The sequence below is a fragment of the Pseudorca crassidens genome, chromosome 1, assembly GCF_039906515.1.
Source record: "Pseudorca crassidens isolate mPseCra1 chromosome 1, mPseCra1.hap1, whole genome shotgun sequence".
In the NCBI taxonomy this organism is placed as follows: Eukaryota; Metazoa; Chordata; class Mammalia; order Artiodactyla; family Delphinidae; genus Pseudorca; species Pseudorca crassidens.
In genome coordinates this window covers 179,700,018-179,720,707 of record NC_090296.1, presented here as the reverse complement: position 1 = coordinate 179,720,707, position 20,690 = coordinate 179,700,018, and the positions used below count along the sequence as shown (strand labels likewise).

The following is a 20,690-nucleotide window of genomic DNA, read 5'->3' as shown; positions in this document are numbered from 1 at the left end:
GCCATGCTATTACATGTAATTTTATAAAAATCAGAAACAGGCTGAAGTTGAACTCATTTAGTCATCTGGCTGAAAATGTTACTTATCGTGTCAAAATCTTAGTTTCAATTCTTACTCCAAATAGGTAGCTTCCCATAGCCACTCAGTGTGGCCTTAGTCAGCCATGTTAAATACATACAGTTTGTCTTAGGTAGAAAATGGTGAGAAGGTTTTATGTTTTTAATACAAATGTATAACTTGTAACTTCTCCACACAGTGATAAAAGTGATGTTAGCTATTTGTAACATTAAGATACCAGTGTTCTGGGGCCTGTAATAGGAAGCTAACTGCAGTGGCTTGAGTTTTTTCTCCTCATATACAAGGAGTCCAGAGGTAGGAAGTCCAGGGCTGGTAAGGTGCTTCCACAATGTCCTTAGGGACACAGGTTCCTTCTGTCTTTCTGTTCTGTCACCTTTAGGGTGTGGGCCTTGTCTTGTTCACTAAATGGCTGCTGTACATCTCGGTCCAATGTCTACATTACAGGTAGGCAAAGATCCTTATCCGATCGGGAAACAGTAACTTTCCTGGAAATCTCACACAGGATACTCCTTCTCCATCTACTTGGCTAGAACTGGGTCTCATAATTATATCTTTGTCTATAAGAAAGAATATTATTTAAAGAATAAAATTGTTTATATAGATATAATTTTATAAATTTAATTTTGCCCATACACAGGAAAGGCCATGTCTTTTGGCCTTTAATACACTTAACTGAGTTCTCTTCTTTATCTATTTTTCTTTTCTGCTTCTCAACCCTTGTTTTCCCACTGACCTTCTCTCTCTCCATTAATCCTCCTTCCCAATGGAACCACTTTTTCAAGCTGAAAAACGGTGTTCTTTTCCTTTTTCAAAAGAAACAACTAAAAGAACTTTTAAATACGTACATAATACAGGCGAGGTGTAGCCATTGTTATTTTCTCTGCCCAGCACCTGTCCCTCCTCCTCCTGATAACAGCATCACTGTCCTTGCCCTTCCCTGTAGCACAGAGCTCCTCTTCCTCCACTGTAATCCTGCCCCACCCCCCGAGCCACAGTAATGGGCATGTGACTCAGACCTGGCCAGTGTCTATCTCATTCTCCTCCTGACCACAGTGACAGTCCTAGGAAGGGGTGTATGACCATCAGTGAAGCAGTCAGAGTTATTCTCTGGATTTATTTCAGGAAACTAGAGAGAGCATTTTGCCTTTTCACAAAATATTACATAGTTGGGATCATACAGTATGTAGCCCTTTCAGAATGGCTTCTTTCACTTTGCAATATACTTATATATTTATGGTTCCTCCATGTAATTTCATGTATTCATAGCTAATTTATTTTTATGTTTTTATACCTGTGTGTCAATAAAGTTTTATTTACAAAACAAGTAGGGGGCTGTATTTGTCCCATGGGCTGTAGTTTGCTGACTTCTGATTTAGGTAATTCATTTCTTTTTAGCACTGATTAATATATCATTGTCTGGATGTACTAGAGTTTATTTATCCATTCACCTATTGAAGGATATCTTGGTTGCTTCCAAATTTTAGTAATGATGAATAAAGCTGCTATCAACATCTGTGCATAGGTTTTCGTGTGGTTGTAAGTTTTCAACTCATTTGGGTAAATACTAAAGAGCTGATTGCTGGATTGCATGGTAAAGTTCCGTTTAGTTTTGTAATAAACCACCAAACTGTCTTCCAAAGTGGCTGTACCATTTTGCATTCCCACCAGTAATGAATAAGAGTTCCTGTTGCTCCCCATCTTTGCCAGCATTTGGTATTGTCGGTGTTTTGGGTTTTAGCCATTCTGATAGGTGTGTAGTGGTATCTCGTTGTTGTGTTCTCTTTCTCCTTGAATTATAGGCTGTAAGGTTATTACCAGGGAGATCCTGGGGCTGTATATCCTGCCACTTGGAGGAACCTTAGATAATAAGGCCAACATCTAGACCTAGGAACTTAGACAAGGGTCAGAAACAGTGAATTCAAGTCCTTTAATCCAGTTAATTCTGAAAACACTACCCCTATGTTTATACAGTTTGTTTACATGGGTTAATAAATTTGCCTTCTTACTTAAGGCAGTTTAAGGTAGGTTTCTGACACTTGGAACCAGAGTCCTGACTAGTATAGAAAATGCATGATTGTCAGGACTGAGTGTAGGCTCTGAAGCCAGACTGTGTAGGTTCAAATTCTCTGCAATCATGGGAAGTCCCTTACCTTATGTTTCAGTTTTCGTATGTATACAATGTGGATAAAAATACCTCATAGAGAGCTTCCCTGGTGGCGCAGTGGTTGAGAGTCCGCCTGCCGATGCAGGGGACACAGGTTCGTGCCCCGGTCCAGGAAGATCCCATGTGCCGCAGAGCAGCTGGGCCCATGAGCCATGGCCGCTGAGCCTGTGCGTCCAGAGCCTGGGGGAGGTCACAACAGTGAGAGGCCCGCGTACTGCAAAAAAAAAAAAAAAAAAACCTCAGAATTAATATATGTATAAAATACGTAGAACAATGTTCAGGATACAGTAAGTACTTTGTAACTGATAGCTACTGTGATGGTAATAATAATGACTGGGGTTATTATTTCACTATCAGTACATAAGAATCCAAATCCCTTTTGCAGAGGTAGACACTGGAAATGTTGTTGCAAAGGTACCAAAAAAATTTTTTTTTCTTTTTTAACAACAGCTAGTTTCTACCATTTATGCTCTGGATACTATTCCTTTCCTTAAAAACTTTGCCATTTTTTTCTGCCCCAGAGGCAACTACTTTCAGTACATTGGGTGATTGTTTTGTACTTACCTCCAAGGTTCTAAACGATATGTTTGAACTGCTCCTTTATTTTTTTTTAAACATGTTTATTGGAGTATAATTGCTTTACAATTATAAATTACAGTGTTGTGTTAGTTTCTGCTGTATAACAAAGTGAATCAGCTATATGTATACGTATATCCCCATATCCCCTCCCTCTTGCATCTCCCTCCCACCCTCCTTATCCCAACCTCTAGGTGGTTGCAGAGCACCGACCTGATCTGCCTGTGCTATGCAGCTGCTTCCCAATAGCTATTTTACATTTGGTAGTATATATATGTCAGTGCTACTCTCTCACTTTGTCCCAGCTTACCCTTCCCCCTCCCTGTGTCCTCAAGTCCATTCTCTACATCTGCATCTTTATTCATGTCCTGCCCCTAGGTTCATCAGAACCATTTTTTGGTTTTAGATTCCATATATATGTGTTACAATATGGTAGTTGTTTTTCTCTTTCTGACTTACTTCACTCTGTATGACAGACTCTAGGTCCATCCACCTCACTACAAATAACTCAATTTCCTTTCTTTTTATGGCTGAGTAATATTCCATTGTATATATGTGCCACATCTTCTTTATCCATTCATCCGATGGTGGACACTTAGGTTGTTTCCATCTCCTGGCTATTGTAAATAGAGCTGCAATGAACATTTTGGTACATGACTCTTTTTGAATTATGGTTTTCTCAGGGTATATGCCCAGTAGTGGGATTGCTGGGTCATATGGTAGTTCTATTTTTAGTTTTTTAAGGAACCTCCATACTGTTCTCCATTGTGTCTGTATCAATTCACATTCCCACCAACAGTGCAAGAGGGTTCCCTTTTCTCCACACCCTCTCCAGCATTTATCGTTTGTAGATTTTTTTGACAATGGCCATTCTGACTGGTGTGAGGTGATACCTCATTGTAGTTTTGATTTGCATTTCTCTAATTAGTGATGTTGAGCATCCTTCCATGTGTTTGTTGGCAATCTGTATATCTTCTTTTGAGAAATGTCTACTTAGGTCTTCTGCCCATTTCTGGATTGGGTTGTATGTTTTTTTGATATTGAGCTGCATGAGCTGCTTGTATATTTTGGAGAGTAATCCTTTGTCAGTTGTTTTGTTTTCAAGTATTTTCTCCCATTCTGAGGGTTGTCTTTTCGTCTTTTTTATGGTTTCCTTTGTTGTGCAAAAGCTTTTAAGTTTCATTATGTCCCATTTGTTTATTTTTGTTTTTATTTCCATTTCTGTAGGAGGTGGGTCAAAAAGGATCTTGCTGTGATTTATGTCATAGAGTGTTCTGCCTATGTTTTCCTCTAAGAGTTTTAGTGTCTGGCCTTACATTTAATTCTTTAATCCATTTTGAGTTTATTTTTCTGTATGGTGCTAGGGAATGTTCTAATTTCATATTTGCACATGTAGCTGTCCAGTTTTCCCAGTACCACTTATTGAAGAGGCTGTCTTTCCTCCATTGTGTGTTCTTGCCTCCTTTATCAAAGATAAGGTGACCATATGTGTGTGGGTTTATCTCTGAGCTTTCTATCTTGTACCATTGATCTATATTTCTGTTTTTGTGCCAATACCATACTGTCTTGATTACTGTAGGTTTATAGTATACTCTGAAGTCAGGGAGCCTGATTCCTCCAGTTCCATTTTTCTTTCTCAAGATTGCTTTGGCTATTCGGGGTCTTTTGTGTTTCCATACAAATTGTGCAGTCTTTTTGTTCTAGTTCTGTGAAAAATGTCATTGGTAGTTTGATAGGGATTGCATTGAATCTGTAGATTGCTTTGGGTAGTATAGTCATTTTCACAATGTTGATTCTTCCAATCCAAGAGCATAGTATATCTCTCCACCTGTTTGTATCATCCTTAATTTCTTTCATCAGTGTCTTATAGTTTTCTGCATACAGGTCTTTTGTCTCCTTAGGTAGGTTTATTCCTAGGTATTTTATTCTTTTTGTTGCCATGGTAAATGGGAGTGTTTCCTTCATTTCTCGTTCAGATTTTTCATCATTAGTGTATAGGAATGCAAGAGATTTCTGTGCATTCATTCTGTGTCCTGCTACTACCAAATTCATTCATTAGCTCTAGTTTTCTGGTAGCATCTTTAGGATCCTCTGTGTATAGTATGTTGTCTGCAAACAGTGACAGCTTTACTTCTTTTCCGATTTGGATTCCTTTTATTTCTTTTACTTCTCTGATTGCTGTGGCTAAAACTTCCAAAACTATGTTGTATAACAGTGGTGACAGTGGGCAACCTTGTCTTCTTCCTGATCTTGGAGGAAATGGTTTCAGTTTTTCACCATTGAGAACGATGTTGTCTGTGGGTTTGTCATATATGCCCTTTATTATGTTGAGGTAGGTTCGCTCTATGCCTACTTTCTGTAGAGTTTTTATCATTAATGGGTGTTGAATTCTGTCAAAAGCTTTTTCTGCATCTGTTGAGATGATCATATGGTTTTTTCCTTCATTTTGTTAATATAGTGTATCACATTGATTGATTTGCATATATTGAAGAAATCTTGCATTCCTGGGATAAACCCCACTTAATCATGGTGTATGATCCTTTTAATGTGCTGTTGGATTCTGTTTGCTAGTATTTTGTTGAGGATTTTTGCATCTACGTTTATCAGTGATATTGGCCTGTAGTTTTCTTTCTTTGTGACATCTTTGTCTGGTTTTGGTATCAGGGTGATGGGGGCCTCATAGAATGAGTTTGGGAGTGTTCCTCTCTGCTATATTTTGGAAGAGTTTGAGAAGGATAGGTGTTAGCTCTTCTCTAACTGTTTGATAGAATTTGCCTGTGAAGCCATCTGGTCCTGGGCTTTTGTTTGTTGGAAGATTTTTTTTTTTTTTTTTGCGGTACACGGGCCTCTCACTGTTGTGGCCTCTCCTGCTGCGGAGCACAGGCTCCGGACATGCAGGCTCAGCGGCCATGGCTCACGGGCCCAGCTGCTCCACAGCATGTGGGATCTTCCCAGACCGGGGCACGAACCCGTGTCCCCTGCATCGGCAGGCGGACTCTCAACCACTGCACCACCAGGGAAGACCTGTTGGAAGATTTTTAATCACAGTCTCAATTTCAGTGCTTGTGATTGGTCTGTTTATATTTTCTATTTCTTCCTGGTTCAGTCTCAGAAGGTTGTGCTTTTCTAAGAATTTGTCCATTTTTTCCAGGTTGTCCATTTTATTGGTATAGAGTTGCTTGTAGTAATCTCTCATGATCCTTTGTATTTCTGCAGTGTCAGTTGTTACTTCTCCTTTTTCATTTCTAACTCTATTGATTTGAGTGTTCTCCCTTTTTTTCTTGATGAGTCTGGCTAATGGTTTATCAATTTTGTTTATCTTCTCAAGGAACCAGCTTTTAGTTTTATTGATCTTTGCTACTGTCTCCTTCATTTCTTTTTCATTTATTTCTGATCTGATCTTTATGATTTCTTTCCTTCTGCTAACTTTGGATTTTTTTTTTGTTCTTTCTCTAATTGCTTTAGGTGTAAGGTTAGGTTGTTTATTTGAAATGTTTCTTGTTTCTTGAGGTAGGATTGTATTGCTATAAACTTCCCTCTTAGAACTGCTTTTGCTGCATCCCATAGGTTTTGGGTCATCGTGTTTTCATTGTCATTTGTTTCTAGGTATTTTTTGATTTCCTCTTTGATTTCTTCAGTGATGTCTTGGTTATTTAGTAGCATATTGTTTAGCCTCCATGTGTTTGTATTTTTTAGCTTTTTTTCTATAATTGATATCTAGTCTCATAGTGTTGTGGTCAGAAAAGATACTTGATATGATTTTAATTTTCTTAAATTTACCAAGGCTTGATTTGTGACCCAACGATATGGTCTATGGTGTATCCTGGAGAATGTTCCATGAGCACTTGAGAAGAAAGCGTATTCTGTTGTTTTTGGATGGAATGTCCTATAAATATCAATTAAGTCCATCTTGTTTAATATGTCATATAAAGCTTGTGTTTCCTCAGTTATTTTCATTTTGGATGATGTGTCCATTGGTGAAAATGGGGTGTTAAAGTCCCCTACTACTATTGTGTTATTGTCGATTTCCCCTTTTATGGCTGTTAGCATTTGCCTTATGTATCGAGGTGCTCCTATGTTGGGTGCATAAATATTTACAATTGTTTTATCTTCTTCTTGGATTGATCCCTTGATCATTATGTAGTGTCCTTCTTTGTCTCTTGTAATAGTCTTTATTTTAAAGTCTATTTTGTCTGATATGAGAATTGCTACTCCAGCTTTCTTTTGATTTCCATTAGCATGGAATATCTTTTTCCATCTCCCCACTTTCAGTGTGTATGCGTCCCTATGTCTGAAGTGGGTCTCTTATAGACAGCATATGTATGGGTCTTGTTTTTGTATCCATTCAGCCAGTCTGTGTCTTTTGGTTGGAGCATTTAATCCATTTACATTTAAGGTAATTATCGATATGTATGTTCCTATTACCATTTCCTTAATTGTTTTGCATTTGTTTTTGTAGCTCTTTTCCTTCTCTTGTGTTTCCTGCCTAGAGAAGTTCCTTTAGCATTTGTTGTAAAGCTGGTTTGGTGGTGCTGAATTCTAACTTTTGCTTGACTGTAAAGGTTTAAATTTCTCCATCAAATCTGTATGAGATCCTTGCTGGGTCAAGTAATCTTGGTTGTAGGTTTTTCCCTTTCATCACTTTAAATATGTCCTGCCACTCCCTTCTGGCTTGCAGAGTTTCTGCTGAAAGATCAGCTATTAACCTTATGGGGATTCCCTCGTATGTTATTTGTTGCTTTTCCCTTGCTGGTTTTAATATTTTTCCTTTGTATTTAATTTTTGATAGTTTGATTAATATGTGTCTCGGCATGTTTCTCTTTGGGTTTATCCTGTATAGTACTCTCTGTGCTTCTTGGACTTGATTGATTGACTATCTCCTTTCCCATGTTAGGGTAGTTTTCAACTATAATCTCTCGAAATATTTTCTCAGACCCGTTCTTTTTCTCTTCTTCTGGGACCCCTGTAATTAGAATATTGGTGCATTTAATGTTGTCCCAGAGGTCTCTGAGACTGTCCTCAATTCTTTTCATTCTTTTTTCTTTATTCTGCTCCCTGGCAGTTATTTCCACCATTTTATCTTCCAGCTCACTTATCCATTCTTCTGTCTCAGTTATTCTGTTATTGAGTCCTTCTAGAGTGTTTTTAATATCAGTAATTATGTCGTTCGTCATTGTTTGTTTGCTTTTTTGAACTGCTACTTTTTGATACTTCTGTTTTGGGAATTATCTATTTACTTCCGTCTACTGAAAAACAATTTTTTAAATTCATTTAATTTGGTTACGTTGGGTGTTTGTTGCAGTAGGCGGGTGGGCTCCTTAGTTGCAGGTCACCAGCTTCTTAGTTGCAGCACGTGGGCTCCTTAGTTGCAGCAGGCAAGCTCCTTAGTTGTGGCTCGCTGGGTCCTTGGTTGTGGCATGCAACCTCTTAGTTGCAGCCTGCATGTGGGATCCAATTCCCAGACCAGGGATCGAACCTGAGCCCCCTGCATTGGGAATGTGGATTCTTAACCACTGTGCCACCACCACCAGGGAAGTCCCCCTCTACTGAAAATTGAAAATTTCATTCTTTTTCCTTCCTTTGCAGTCACAGCTCATGTGTAAACAGTTTACTGTTTATCAGTTTGTTACTAAAGGATATGGTAAACGATACAGGTGGACATGTAGATGGAAGAGATGCATAGGGCAAGGTAGGCAGGAAGGAGTGTGGAGCTTCTGTGCCCTCTCTGGGGGGCACCATTCTCCCAGCACCTTCACGTGTTCACCGACTAGAAGCTCTCCAAACCCTGTACTTTGGGGATTTTGATGGAGGATTAGTCACATAGGCACAATCAAATATTAACTCCCTTTCCAGCCCCTCTCCCTTCTCTGGAGAATGGGGGGTGGGGCTGAAAATTCCAAGCTTGTTTGTTTGTTTTTTGGCCCTATGGCATTCAGGATCTTAGTTCCTCGACCAAGGATTGAACCCGTGCCCCTGCAGTGGAAGCGTGAAGTCTTAACCACTGGACCACCAGGGAAGTCCCAGAAAATTCCAAGCTTCTAATCATGGCTGGGTCTTTCTGTTGACAGGCCCCCCTACAGGAGCCCACCCAGAGTCACCTGATTAGAACAAAGGACACTGCTATCACCCAGGAAATCCCAAGGGAGCTAGAAGCCCTGGGTCAGGAACCAGACTCAAAGACCAAATTTGAGAACAAGAAAAATGCTCCTGGTGCTCTTATCCCTTCAGAAATTATTGATAGAAGTATTTTAGGAGCTCTGTGCGGGAACAGGAGGCAGAGACCAATATATATATTTTCTGTTATCTTACCATCCTCTTTTCTTTCTCTTTGGATTCTTATAGGATATTCTCTTTGTTCTGGTGTCTGAAATGTCACTTTGTTGTAAGTTGGGATGTATAGGAAGGGTATTTGCTGCAATGATGCTATGTAACAAACCAGCTCAAAACTCCCATTCTTTCACCCTCCTCATCCCATCCATCAGTAAGTTGTATTGATTGCACCTTTAAAATGTCTTGAATCCAGGTGGGCTGGTTCAGTAGCCTTCTATTCAGTCTCCCTCCTTCAAATGTTGCCATGACCAGTCCACTTTCCATAGTTATAAGAATGACCCATCCACAGCTAGCTTGATATTAACTGAAAGGAGGCCTGGTGGAAATGGTAAATATTTGCACAATCTTTTGGACTCTGAGCATGTTCTTCACTGGCTAAAAACAAGATGTTTCTTCCTGGCAAACAGAGTGATCAGACCTGAAAGTGATCTTCAAGATGTTTTGGAGAATAATAGCAGAGTTTTATACAGCAACCATTTCCCAAACCCCAAATTAAGACAAATATTCTGAGAAGTAGTAGGGTACTTAGGGCTCAAATAATGATCATTTATTAAACACCTTCTATGTTTGCTACATACTTTGTATAATTTAATTTAATTTAATTAATTAATTTAATTTAATTAATTTAATTCTGACAAAGGTACACTAAAGTAAATTAATTTAATTCTGACAAAGGTACACTAAAGTAAATACGTTTTCTATATTTGTTTAACAGTTAGTGGAAGTGGGGGGAAAATTATTTTCAATTAATAGAAATTATATATAGTAATGAATGCAGATTTCTGCTGGCAGAGCAATCTATGTTCTTCAAAGACATGTACGCACACACATCCATACAACTGCCAAAACACTTCCATTTTTCCATTCTTGTTCTGTCTCAGGTTTTTCCTTAATGAGTATCTGAACCCACAAAAAGGTTTAAGTTTAGATAATAAATCACTTGTTCCCAGCAAACACCATTACAGCATGCAGAATTCCAGGTGGCCATCGCTGCGCCTGCTAGGGCTGCAACAGCAAACTGTTCTTAACTTTTCCACTTAAGGGAACTGTCTCCTGCATTGGGAATAGGTTAAATGTACATCTCCCTTGATTATTCAGTAATGTTTCAAATCCCTGATACGACTGGTGTCCTGGAAGTTCCTCATAATTAATCTTCACAATACAGGTAAACAATCAGAGTTTAATCCACCCAAGGTTTTTTACTCTGGCAGAGCAATGGTTTAAATCATTTGTGCTTGATTCCAAAGCCAGTGTTCTTTCTACTACTTGAAAATTCCATAAGAGGATGACAAATAATCCTAGCTTTTACCTAATTTAAGGGAAAGATGTAATTTACATTAAACAAAGTTTTAATTGTTAACAACTGTATTTTGAACATATTATTGTTAGAAGAGGTAACTATTAGGTGGATTAAATCTGAGTAGTCATTACTAAAACAAGCTCAGTAAAACCATTAAATCATGGATTCAGTTACATTGCAATGATTATTACAGTGTCTCTTTCAGTATAAGAGTTTTAAACTTATATTATCTTCATCAACTACATTAGTAACACGGGTCGTACTGGGATGGTGATGGAAAGTAAAAACACTCAAGCCATTTTGCAAAAGGAACAATAGTATTTAATAGATTAACAGAAAATTTACACATGGTACATTTAAATTTGAACTTTTCTCTTTTGGGGGGTAAGTCTGCAAAAAATCTGAATGAACTTAAGATATGACCTGTGAAGCTGAATCGTAGTGTATCTATATTTAAAAGAATGATGTTGACAGAGAATATATCGAAGTATGTTACAATTATATTTATTAAGTGAAAGTAAGTTAGTTATTTTTTTAAAAGAATCCGGCTATTCTGGTAATGCTGCATATGTTTTAAGCAAATTATTTAAAAATGTAAACCATTACATTTTTTGTTAAAATTGAACAAGCTGTTAAAATTGCTACAATATATCTCACCTAAGCTCTCCAGTACTATTTTAAATACATATGTATTGTAGAAAAAGCACCAGAAGCAGTCAAGGCAGCAAAACTGTATTCATAGCAAAATAAGCCAAAACCCTCGTCCTTTTGTTTATTCCTCATTCCCGAAAGGAGTTATATTACTGAATGAAGGAATTTTCCAACTGCATTTTTGAGGTCACAGTTACAGCCTTAAATGATTGGCTTTTGCAGGCAATCAGGTACAGATAAATTACACTAAAATGAAACTGTATGATGTTTTTGTCATATTAACACCAAACTGAATGGTGGACTGAAATGAACAGATGAGAAAGAAAATCAAGCTCGAGGCTCACTCTTTCTCTAAAGTGGTCATGTTTCTAGTTTTACTAAAGCATTAATTTTCATAAAGTGCACTAACAAAATAAATAAGTTGAAAAAAGCTTTGAAGATCTATGTACAACTCTGAGATTAAGATAAATTACTGATTATGTTCTTGATAGCCTTTTAATGCTGTGGAAGCTGTAACATACATGAAAAGCTCATTGATCCGGGTAAAATAATGATTTTTCCCCCCTTAGATCAATCTAGTATTAAGGCGTATGTAATTATGCTAGCTTATTCTATAAGGCAAGTTTAGATTAAAGGGAAAATTTATGTGCTATAGGCTAAATCCAGATACTGTCAGGTGCTGGGCATTATTCCTGGCTTCAAAATAAGATGTATCAGTTTCATTGTCTGGCTGGGGTATGAAAGGCATCGTTTGATGCTGTAGATTTTCCCAGTCCACATCACTGAAGAGAGGATGATGTTTCAACTCTTAGGAAAAATATCAAACAAAGCAATATTATGACACCATTACCAAAGTCCTATTTTACAGGAATTAAAGAGAGACGGTCTCACATGTAGCTTGCCCTGGTTTACTATGTCCGTTTCACAGACATTTTAAAAACATGTCTCTTTCTTCAACCACATACTTCCCAACAGCACACAGTGTCATTCTGTATGTCACTTGGCATATGACAGGTGCCTTAACAGAAGCTTATCTTTCTCACTGCCTGCATCTTCTCTCAGAATCCCTGACTCGATGAGAGAAGACAGCCTGGCCTACTTCCTGTTCCCCGACATGGCTTCCACACCACTAATCCTAATCTTCCATGATTAATGCCCCACTTCTCATTCCAATTCCTTGCCGCCTGCTTTGATCTCTGTAATCCTCAGCATCGTCACCCTAGATTACTTCAGCAGGAAGCTCATTCTCCAGTCCCTTACTCTCTTCCCTGTGCTCCATCCTTATCCTTCCTGGTAATTTCAACATACACACTGGTGATATTTCTGACACATGCTTTCTCTTCCTGGTTCTTTGATTTCTTTGATTTCACTGACTTGCATCTCTACAACACACCAGCCGCCCAGCAGTATGGCCGCATCCAAGTCTACTGCTTCCACTTACAAAATCTCAAGTTTGCCTTCCTCTTTAACTACATTTTCCTTCTATCTAGTAAAATGAAATCTCTTTTGATCACACAGGTATTTAGCTGGGAGACATAGCCACCCCTCTCCTCAACTATTCACTTCATTAGGCAACAATAAAGACAGCAAAAAAATGAAGTGTCAATTAAGGCAGTATACAAACCAAAAAAGCAATCAAATTTAAGGAAAATATCAGAAGACGACTACACAGACAGGAAAGAATTGTTTGTCTGTATTGGGGGTAATGGGCTGGAAAATCAATATGTATATATGATGGATTTTCCATAAACTAAAAGACTGGTAGGAAAAGGGATAAAAGAGCAAAAATAATTCACTTTAGAGAATTTATTTGTCTCAACGGTTCAAGCATGTGTTACTTTAGAGTTATTTGTAGTATTAACTCGAACTGGGATATCTGGATGTGATGTGATGCTTCGTGATCATCATAACTATTTATTTAAACTGAATCTGCAAAAGAATTCTAATCTAGGTTAAGATTAACTAAATAAACAGTTGTTGAAACAACTGTTTCTTAACTGAAGAATACCCCTATCTGCTTCACTAGGTAAACTGTTCATTTAACTAATGAACAAAAATTTGAGGTCACTGGTAAGAATGTACTGAGCAAGTTACAGAGCATTATAGCCATTTTCTAAACAACAGTTTCCCAACTTTGTTACAGTTGACCTTTGGGACCAGATAATTCTTTGTAGTAGGGACTGTCCTGTGCACTGTAGGATGCTGAGCAGAATCCCTGGCCTCTACCTACTAGATGCCCCCAACTGTTGTGACAACCAAAAAATGTCTGCAGACAATGCCAAATGTCCTTTGGGGAGCAAAATCATCAGCAGTGGAGAAGGCTGTTCTAAAGCAATCTTTATTTTTATTATTTTAATTTTTTATTTTATTATTATTTTTTTTTGGCCGTACCTTGCAGCCAAAATAAAAATAAAAATAAAACTGAAAAAAAAAAATAAATAAAACTGTATGATGTTTTTGTCATATTAGTTCCTTAGTTCCCTGACCAGGGATCGAGCCTGTGTCCCCTGCAGTGGAAGCTTGGAGTCTTAACCACTGGACCACCAGGCAAGTCCCCTAAAGCAATTTTTAGAGCTTGGTTTTCAAATGTCTGCATTCTCACTTTACATAAGTTTTTGCTCAGATTCTACTCTTCAGGTCTTCCTGACCACCCCATCTAAAATATAAATCTCTTGCCTTCACTTTGTACCCTCTCACTTTGCTTTCTCTCTTCATGTACTTACCACTAGATGGCGTTATGTTATGACTGTTTGTTTACTTCCTGTCTTTCCACTAGAATGTAAGTTCTAGAACTTAAGCACAGGGATGTGTCTGGTTCATCCCTAGGATACCTCCAGTGCCTGAAACGAAAACACTGCCTAGCACCTAGAAGTCACTCTATAGGATTTGTTAAATAAATAAACTGTTGACCTCATTGGAGGGAACACCTAGAAGCTGATGTGAATGACATTATTACTAAAGTCCATTTAGTAATATACCCTACTTCACATGGAAATGCATTCTGAGACACAGTGCTTAGTTGTCTCTATATATACATTGTGACAAAAAGGATTTTAAGGCAGCTGCTAATGAGATTTTGAAAATTGGGTTTTTAAATTAATTGGAGTTTCCTGCACTGGAAAGAACCTTTGAATGGGCCACAATGCACCAATTTTGTCTTCTTTGAGGCAACCTGGCTATGAAGAATGCAACAGGGAGTCAAAGTCCATAAAAATATTTGATAATCAATAATGATACCAGGGACTTCCCTGGTGGCACAGTGATTAAGAATCCACCTGCCAATGCAAGGGACATGGGTTCGATCCCTGGTCCGGGAAGATCCCACATGCCACGGTGCAACTAACTCCGTGCACCACAACTACTGAGCCTGTGCTCTAGAGCCCACGAGCCACAACTACTGAGCTAAATCAGTAGTCTGGCTCAACAAATCAAGGGTAAAAGAGTTAACTAACACAAAACCTTACCTTTCATTCCAGCTCTCTTTGTATCATCAATGGTTAAGAGTATTTCTACAGCACTTTGAGCATTATCAGATAACTTTTCTTCACCTTCAGGCCAAGGGATATCTATAAATACAAATAAACTTGTTAATCATTGCTCAAGACAATAATACACAGAGATAAATGAGATAAATCAATCTATCTTAATAGGAGAAAAAGAATCACCTCTTTTCAGAATATTCTGGAATACTTGCTGGGGTGTTTCATCGTTGAAAGGGGGAATTCCTGTTAGAAACTCAAACAAGCAAACTCCAAGTGCCCACCAGTCTACTGCAGGACCTGGAATTTAAGAGGAAGCAGCTGAACTTGCAAGCATTTTCTATAAATGTTTGATCAACTAAAACATTAACTGTGGATATTTGGGCACAATGAAGACCCAAAGGCTCGTTTCCTTAAGGCTTTCTTCTGGCTTCCAAACGTGCAAAGACCCAAATTACCTTCCTTTAGGCAATGTGGTAATTACTTTCTTGGAAAATACTGGGTTCCATAAGATGATATGGAAAAACCCAAACGAACTTTTTGGCCAGCCCAACAGACGTTTAGATTAGCAATTAACATGGCTAGTTAAAAAAAAGTTTAAAAAGTTATTAATAACCTCTGATATTCTGGATACTTATTTGTGCTAAATCCTAAAACACAACCAAGGAATGCATTTAATCTAAAAATTATTCTCTAAAAGAGTATTTCTTAATTTCAAAACAGGAAACAATAACATTCAGATGATTCTATAGCCCACTCGTTTCACAAAGGAATGAGATGAGGTAGTAATATTAATGCAAACTGGAGGATAACCTGCTAACTAGGGAAAGCCTTACCTACAGAGGGTTTTTTTGTTTTGTTTTGTTTTTGCCACACACACCATGTGGGATCTTAGTACCCCAACCTGGGATCAAACCCGTGCCCCCTGCAGTAGAAGCACAGAGTCTTAACCACTGGACTGTCAGGAAAGTCCCCTTACAGAAGGTTTTAATGTGGCTTTATTCCTTTTAAGAACATAGAGGGACAAATTAGTTTAACAAAAAATACTCATTCAAACTATTGCTTGAGGAGGTAATTAGAAGATAAGTCTTAATAAATGGGTAAAACTGATTTCTTTTTTTAAAAATTTTTATTGGTGTATAGTTGCTTTACAATATTGTGTTAGTTTATACTGTACAGCTAAGTAAATCAGCTATACATATACATATATCCCCTCTTTTTTGGATTTCCTTCTCATAGGCGTTCCCTGTGCTTTACAGTAGGTTCTCATTAATTATCTACTTTATACATAGTATCAGTAGTGTATATATGTCAATCCTAATCTCCCAATTCATCCCACGCCCAGGTAAAACTGATTTCTAAATAAAATCTTCATTGGAAGCATCATTTGTATACAAAGACATTTTAGACAATTATTTTAAACATGACCTTATAATCTGGTTTATACGCTTGTTTAGATACATCTATGAACAAAATTTCCTAAGCAAAGGTTAATTTCAGTCCAAAAATGATTAACTTCAATATATTTAGAATTGAGACTCTAGTCTAGAACTAAATTTGCCTGAAAATTACTCTTTAAAATCAATTTCACAAGACAACCCTCAGAATGGGAGAAAATATTTGCAAACAAATCCACGGACAAAGGATTAATCTCCAAAATTTACAAGCAGCTCATGCAGCTCAATATCATAAAAAACAAACAACCCAATCCAAAAATGGGCAGAAGACCTAAACAGACATTTCTCCAAAGAAGATATACAGATTGCCACAGACACATGAAAGAATGCTCAACATCATTAATCATTAGAGAAATGCAAATCAAAACTACAATGAGGTATCACCTCACACCAGTCAGAATGGCCATCATCAAAAAATCTACAAACAATAAATGCTGGAGAGGGTGTGGAGAAAAGGGAACCCTCTTGCACAGTTGGTGGGAATGTAAATTGATACAGCCACTATAGAGAACAGTATGGAGGTTCCTTAAAAAACTAAAAATAGAACTACCTTATGACCCAGCAATCCCACTACTGGGCATATACCCTGAGAAAACCATAATTCAAAAGGAGTCATGCAGGGGGCTTCCCGGGTGGCGCAGTGGTTGAGAGTCCGCCTGCCGATGCAGGGGATGCGGGTTTGTGCCCCGGTCCGGGAAGACCCCACAAGCCGCAGAGCGGCTGGGCCCGTGAGCCATGGCCGCTGAGCCTGTGCTCCGCAACAGGAGAGGCCACAACATTACAATAGCCAGGAAATGGAAGCAACCTAAGTGTCCATCGACAGATGAATGGATAAAGAAGATGAGGCACATATATACAATGGAATATTACTCAGCTATAAAAAGAAATGAAATTGAGTTATTTGTAGTGAGGTGGATGGACCTAGAATCTATCATACAGAGAGAAGTAAGTCAAGAGAAAAACAAATACCGTATGCTAACACATATATATGGAATCTAAAAAGAAAGAAAATGGTTATGAAGAACCTAGGGTAGGGGCAGGACGGGAATAAAGACGCAGACCTACTAGGGAATGGACTTGAGGACACGGGGAGGGGGAAGGGTAAGCTGGGACAAAATGAGAGAGTGGCATGGACATATATACACTACCAAATGTAAAATAGATAGCTAGTGGGAAGCAGCCCCATAGCACAGGGAGATTAGCTCGGTGCTTTGTGACCACCTGGAGGGGTGGGATAGGGAGGGTGGGAGCGAGACGCAAGAGGGAAGAGATATGGGGATATATGTGTATGTATAGCTGATTCACTTTTGTTATAAAGCAGAAACTAATACACCATTGTAAAGCAATTATACTCCAATAAAGATGTTAAAAAAATCAATTTCACAAAATTCATTACTGTGGTTAAGCAACTACCACCATTTCATTTTAAAACAAGTAGGAAAAAAAAAAAACAAGTAGGAAAGCATCATGGAATATGCCATTAGAAAAAATAATCACATGCATTTAGAGTGCCTTTTCATCTGCAAGCCACGTAATCCCATCTTCCCTAAGGAACACAAGGTACAAACAGTCTCTAGGCTTCTATTTCTATAGTAATCACTATAAAGACATACAAAACACCTCGGTTAGTAGGCTTTTAAGCAGCACTGAGAAAGAATTATTCCAACAGCTCAGATAATATAACCAAATAATAGAAAAGTAGGGGGAAATCAGGAAAAAACGTGAATTTTAATTTATTTTACTTAGGTTAGAAATTAGGACCCTTTTCCCAGCTCAGCCAAAAATGTACTTATGTCATGTCAAAACATACATGATTTCTCCATGGATATGTCATACATACCCATATAATTGAGTCAAAGTCTAATAAGATCATGTATTGTGATAAATCATATTATCAATTATAAAATAAATCAATTATAATATATATCATTAGCCAGAGATATAGAATAAAGTTGTTTTATACTACTGGCTTTCTAATTTAAAACCCGCTTCTTTAATTTGTAAATTGATACTGTTAATTCCTTTCTATTTTCTAATAATAATAGAATTGAATGATTTAGAAAATTCAAGCCCTTTTGTAGCCACTAATATTTTTATCAAGCCTATTTCTTCAGTTGCAATAGAAAAAGCTATATCCACACTCTCTGCTACCTTTAAAAGTTATAAAAAAATGCCACATGCCTACATTTGTTTTCACAGAGAAGAGCAATTTCTCTGGATGTCTTCCTGCTCAGAAGACAGAAGACAGTTCATAAATGAGCTGAAATGAAAAAAAAATTTTATATGCAATGTGATCCAGTTAGACTTTGTTCAGTTAAATGTGCTTTGCCATGTTCCTGTATGGAGAAATTTACTCACCCAAAGTCAGAGATCCTGCATGTAAGAAAACAGGAGTTAGGTACATTGTCTTAAAGTTATGAGTTCATTCTCACATCATTCATTGAATTAGAAGCCAGGTATTGTGCCAGATATAAGAGATACAAAGATGAGGAGGACAGCTTTCCCCAAGGAGAAAACACCCTACTCTGGGAGAGACAATACAGGTAATTTTAACACAATTTTAAGAGAGCTGAAACAAACATATGCACAAGAAGCTGTGGAAACTCAGGCCAGGGTCCCTAAGTCCCCTTGGCTGAGGGGAAGACATGGAGGGCATCAGAGGTCTCAGTAGGATGTTTGGAATTAGAAAACTAAAGAGCCCAAGTGAGTGTTTCTGGGGCCTGGGATTCCAGGGAAGAGGTTAGAGAGCAGGGAATTGTTTTTTAAAATTATAAATTGCTGTCTATTATTTATTTTAAACTCTATGTATCAAATTACTTTTATAGAAAATAAAAATTTTAGAATATTTCACTAGCTAGCTAAGATAACTAACTACATGTCCCACTAAAAGAGTGGCAAGATCTTATCAAGTAAATCTTTACATTTGAGGTTTACTTTCATATTGTATCCTAAGTTGGAGAAAATGTAAAATTATAATATAGGAAATGAGCTGGCAAATCTGTGACTTAGCAAAAAGGACAAAGTACCAAAACTAGTTAAGTGCCCAGAGGAACTTAGATGCTTTGGCGGATAAAGAAAGGGGAATATTAAACGTGTCCGCTTTCAACATTGTAGAGATTATTGACAAGGGTGAGTGAGGGCTGCCAAGGAGCTCTCCTGGAGGGCTATGCACAAGGAGAACTCAGACTCTAGATACAGCAGTGAATAATTAGTTCTCCATAACTGATCAAGGGATGCTTTATGGAAGAGGTGACATTTGAACTGATGAGCAGATGAGAAGAAATTTGACAGGGAGGTGACTGGGGACTGGCTTTTCTAAACTAAGGCAAAACAAAACAAAACAGGACTTCCTTGGCGGTCCAGTGGTTAGGACCCTGCGCTTCGACTGCAGAGGGCATGGGTTCAATCCCTGGTCGGGGAACCAAGACCCTACATGTCACACGGCGCGGCCAAAAAAAGAAAAAACCCTACTAAGGCAAAACAGTTGTGCAAAATAAGGAAAATGTGAAAATAAATGTGTCTAAGTAAAATGGGAGGATAAGGCCTATAAAGAGACTAACTGAGAGACGAGTCTAGCATGAGAGCTCAGAGCCTCGAATCAGTGATCTGGCTTTCTTTTTGCAGGTAGGAAGGAGCCACCAAGCCAAACACCTCCTCTGTTTCAAGGAGAAGAGTAGCATGAACTCTATTATGCTTTAAAAGGGAAAGTCTGGTGGCAGTGATAGCAAAAAAGAGAATGAAGTTGAGGAGATCAAAGAGAAAGTTATTAAATGAAGGAAAGGGAAAGATTAGGTTCTTACATGGAATAATGGCAGAGATGAAAAAGTGAGGAGACACACTGCAGAGATGTAATTCATCGGATTTAAATGCCTGAAGGTAGGGACAATGTTTGTGTCACCATGAAGATGGTGAACAGAGAGATGGAACAGAGGAAGAGCAAGCTAGAGGACAAGTCGAGCTCTGATACATAGCAACTGAATGACAGTAGAATACAGAATAGGCACTTTGGCCACGTGTCTGCTGCCTAGAGAAAGTCAGGATTAGAGACAGATTTTTTTTTGGCCTCGTGGCATGCGGGATCTTAGTGTAGGCCCAACTGTCTATTCCTGAACCCAAACTAAAATAGACCTGGGGAGACATTTAGAACAAAGACAGTAGAGGGGGTGGAAGGCGGGACTTCTCTGGATCATTGAGACTAAACCAGCAGGCCAAGAACAAATGGCTGCATGTCTTCTTTCCTATAATAAAGGGCCATATATGTGAGAAAAGAGCATTGCACGAGTTCATTTTCTTTTACCTTATGCAATCTAAGTACTAAAGAAATTTAAAACAATTTATCTCAGAAGAAAACATAGTGATACTTCAAAAACGCAAGATGTGCATGCCTTACCGTGGGCCCTGCCTAACAGCAGCTCTGGTGCGAGGTAGTCTGGAGTTCCCAGAATTCGCCCACCATCCACGGGGGCCGCCCCTCTTCTCACACTCTTTGGAGTTCGGTATGGAGTTCCTGACTTGACCTGATCTGGGGTCTGCTAATTTCAAAAGAGTTTAAGACACAATAAATATCTTAATTCCTTTTACAGTGAACAGAAATGCTAGAACAAAAGAAAAGCTAGGCTGCTGGACATAAAAGATACACTCAAATACTTGATCAG

General features: G+C 38.2%; 1 protein-coding gene across 3 annotated transcripts in view; it reads right to left on the bottom strand.

Moving 5' to 3' along the window:
- Positions 1 to 10,746: 10,746 nt before the first annotated feature.
- MASTL (microtubule associated serine/threonine kinase like) overlaps positions 10,747 to 20,690 on the bottom strand; it is a 33,579-nt gene continuing 23,635 nt past the window's right edge. For 2 of the 3 annotated variants that reach the window (XM_067701469.1, XM_067701467.1), the window contains 4 exons: positions 20,426 to 20,567; positions 14,765 to 14,878; positions 14,564 to 14,665; positions 10,747 to 11,906 (listed from right to left, as the gene is read on the bottom strand). In XM_067701469.1, the coding sequence (XP_067557570.1) occupies positions 11,749 to 11,906; positions 14,564 to 14,665; positions 14,765 to 14,878; positions 20,426 to 20,567 (516 nt within the window). In that variant the 3' untranslated portion in view covers positions 10,747 to 11,748. The remainder of the gene's footprint in view (positions 11,907 to 14,563; positions 14,666 to 14,764; positions 14,879 to 20,425; positions 20,568 to 20,690) is intronic. The other variant, XM_067701468.1, reaches the window with a different exon arrangement.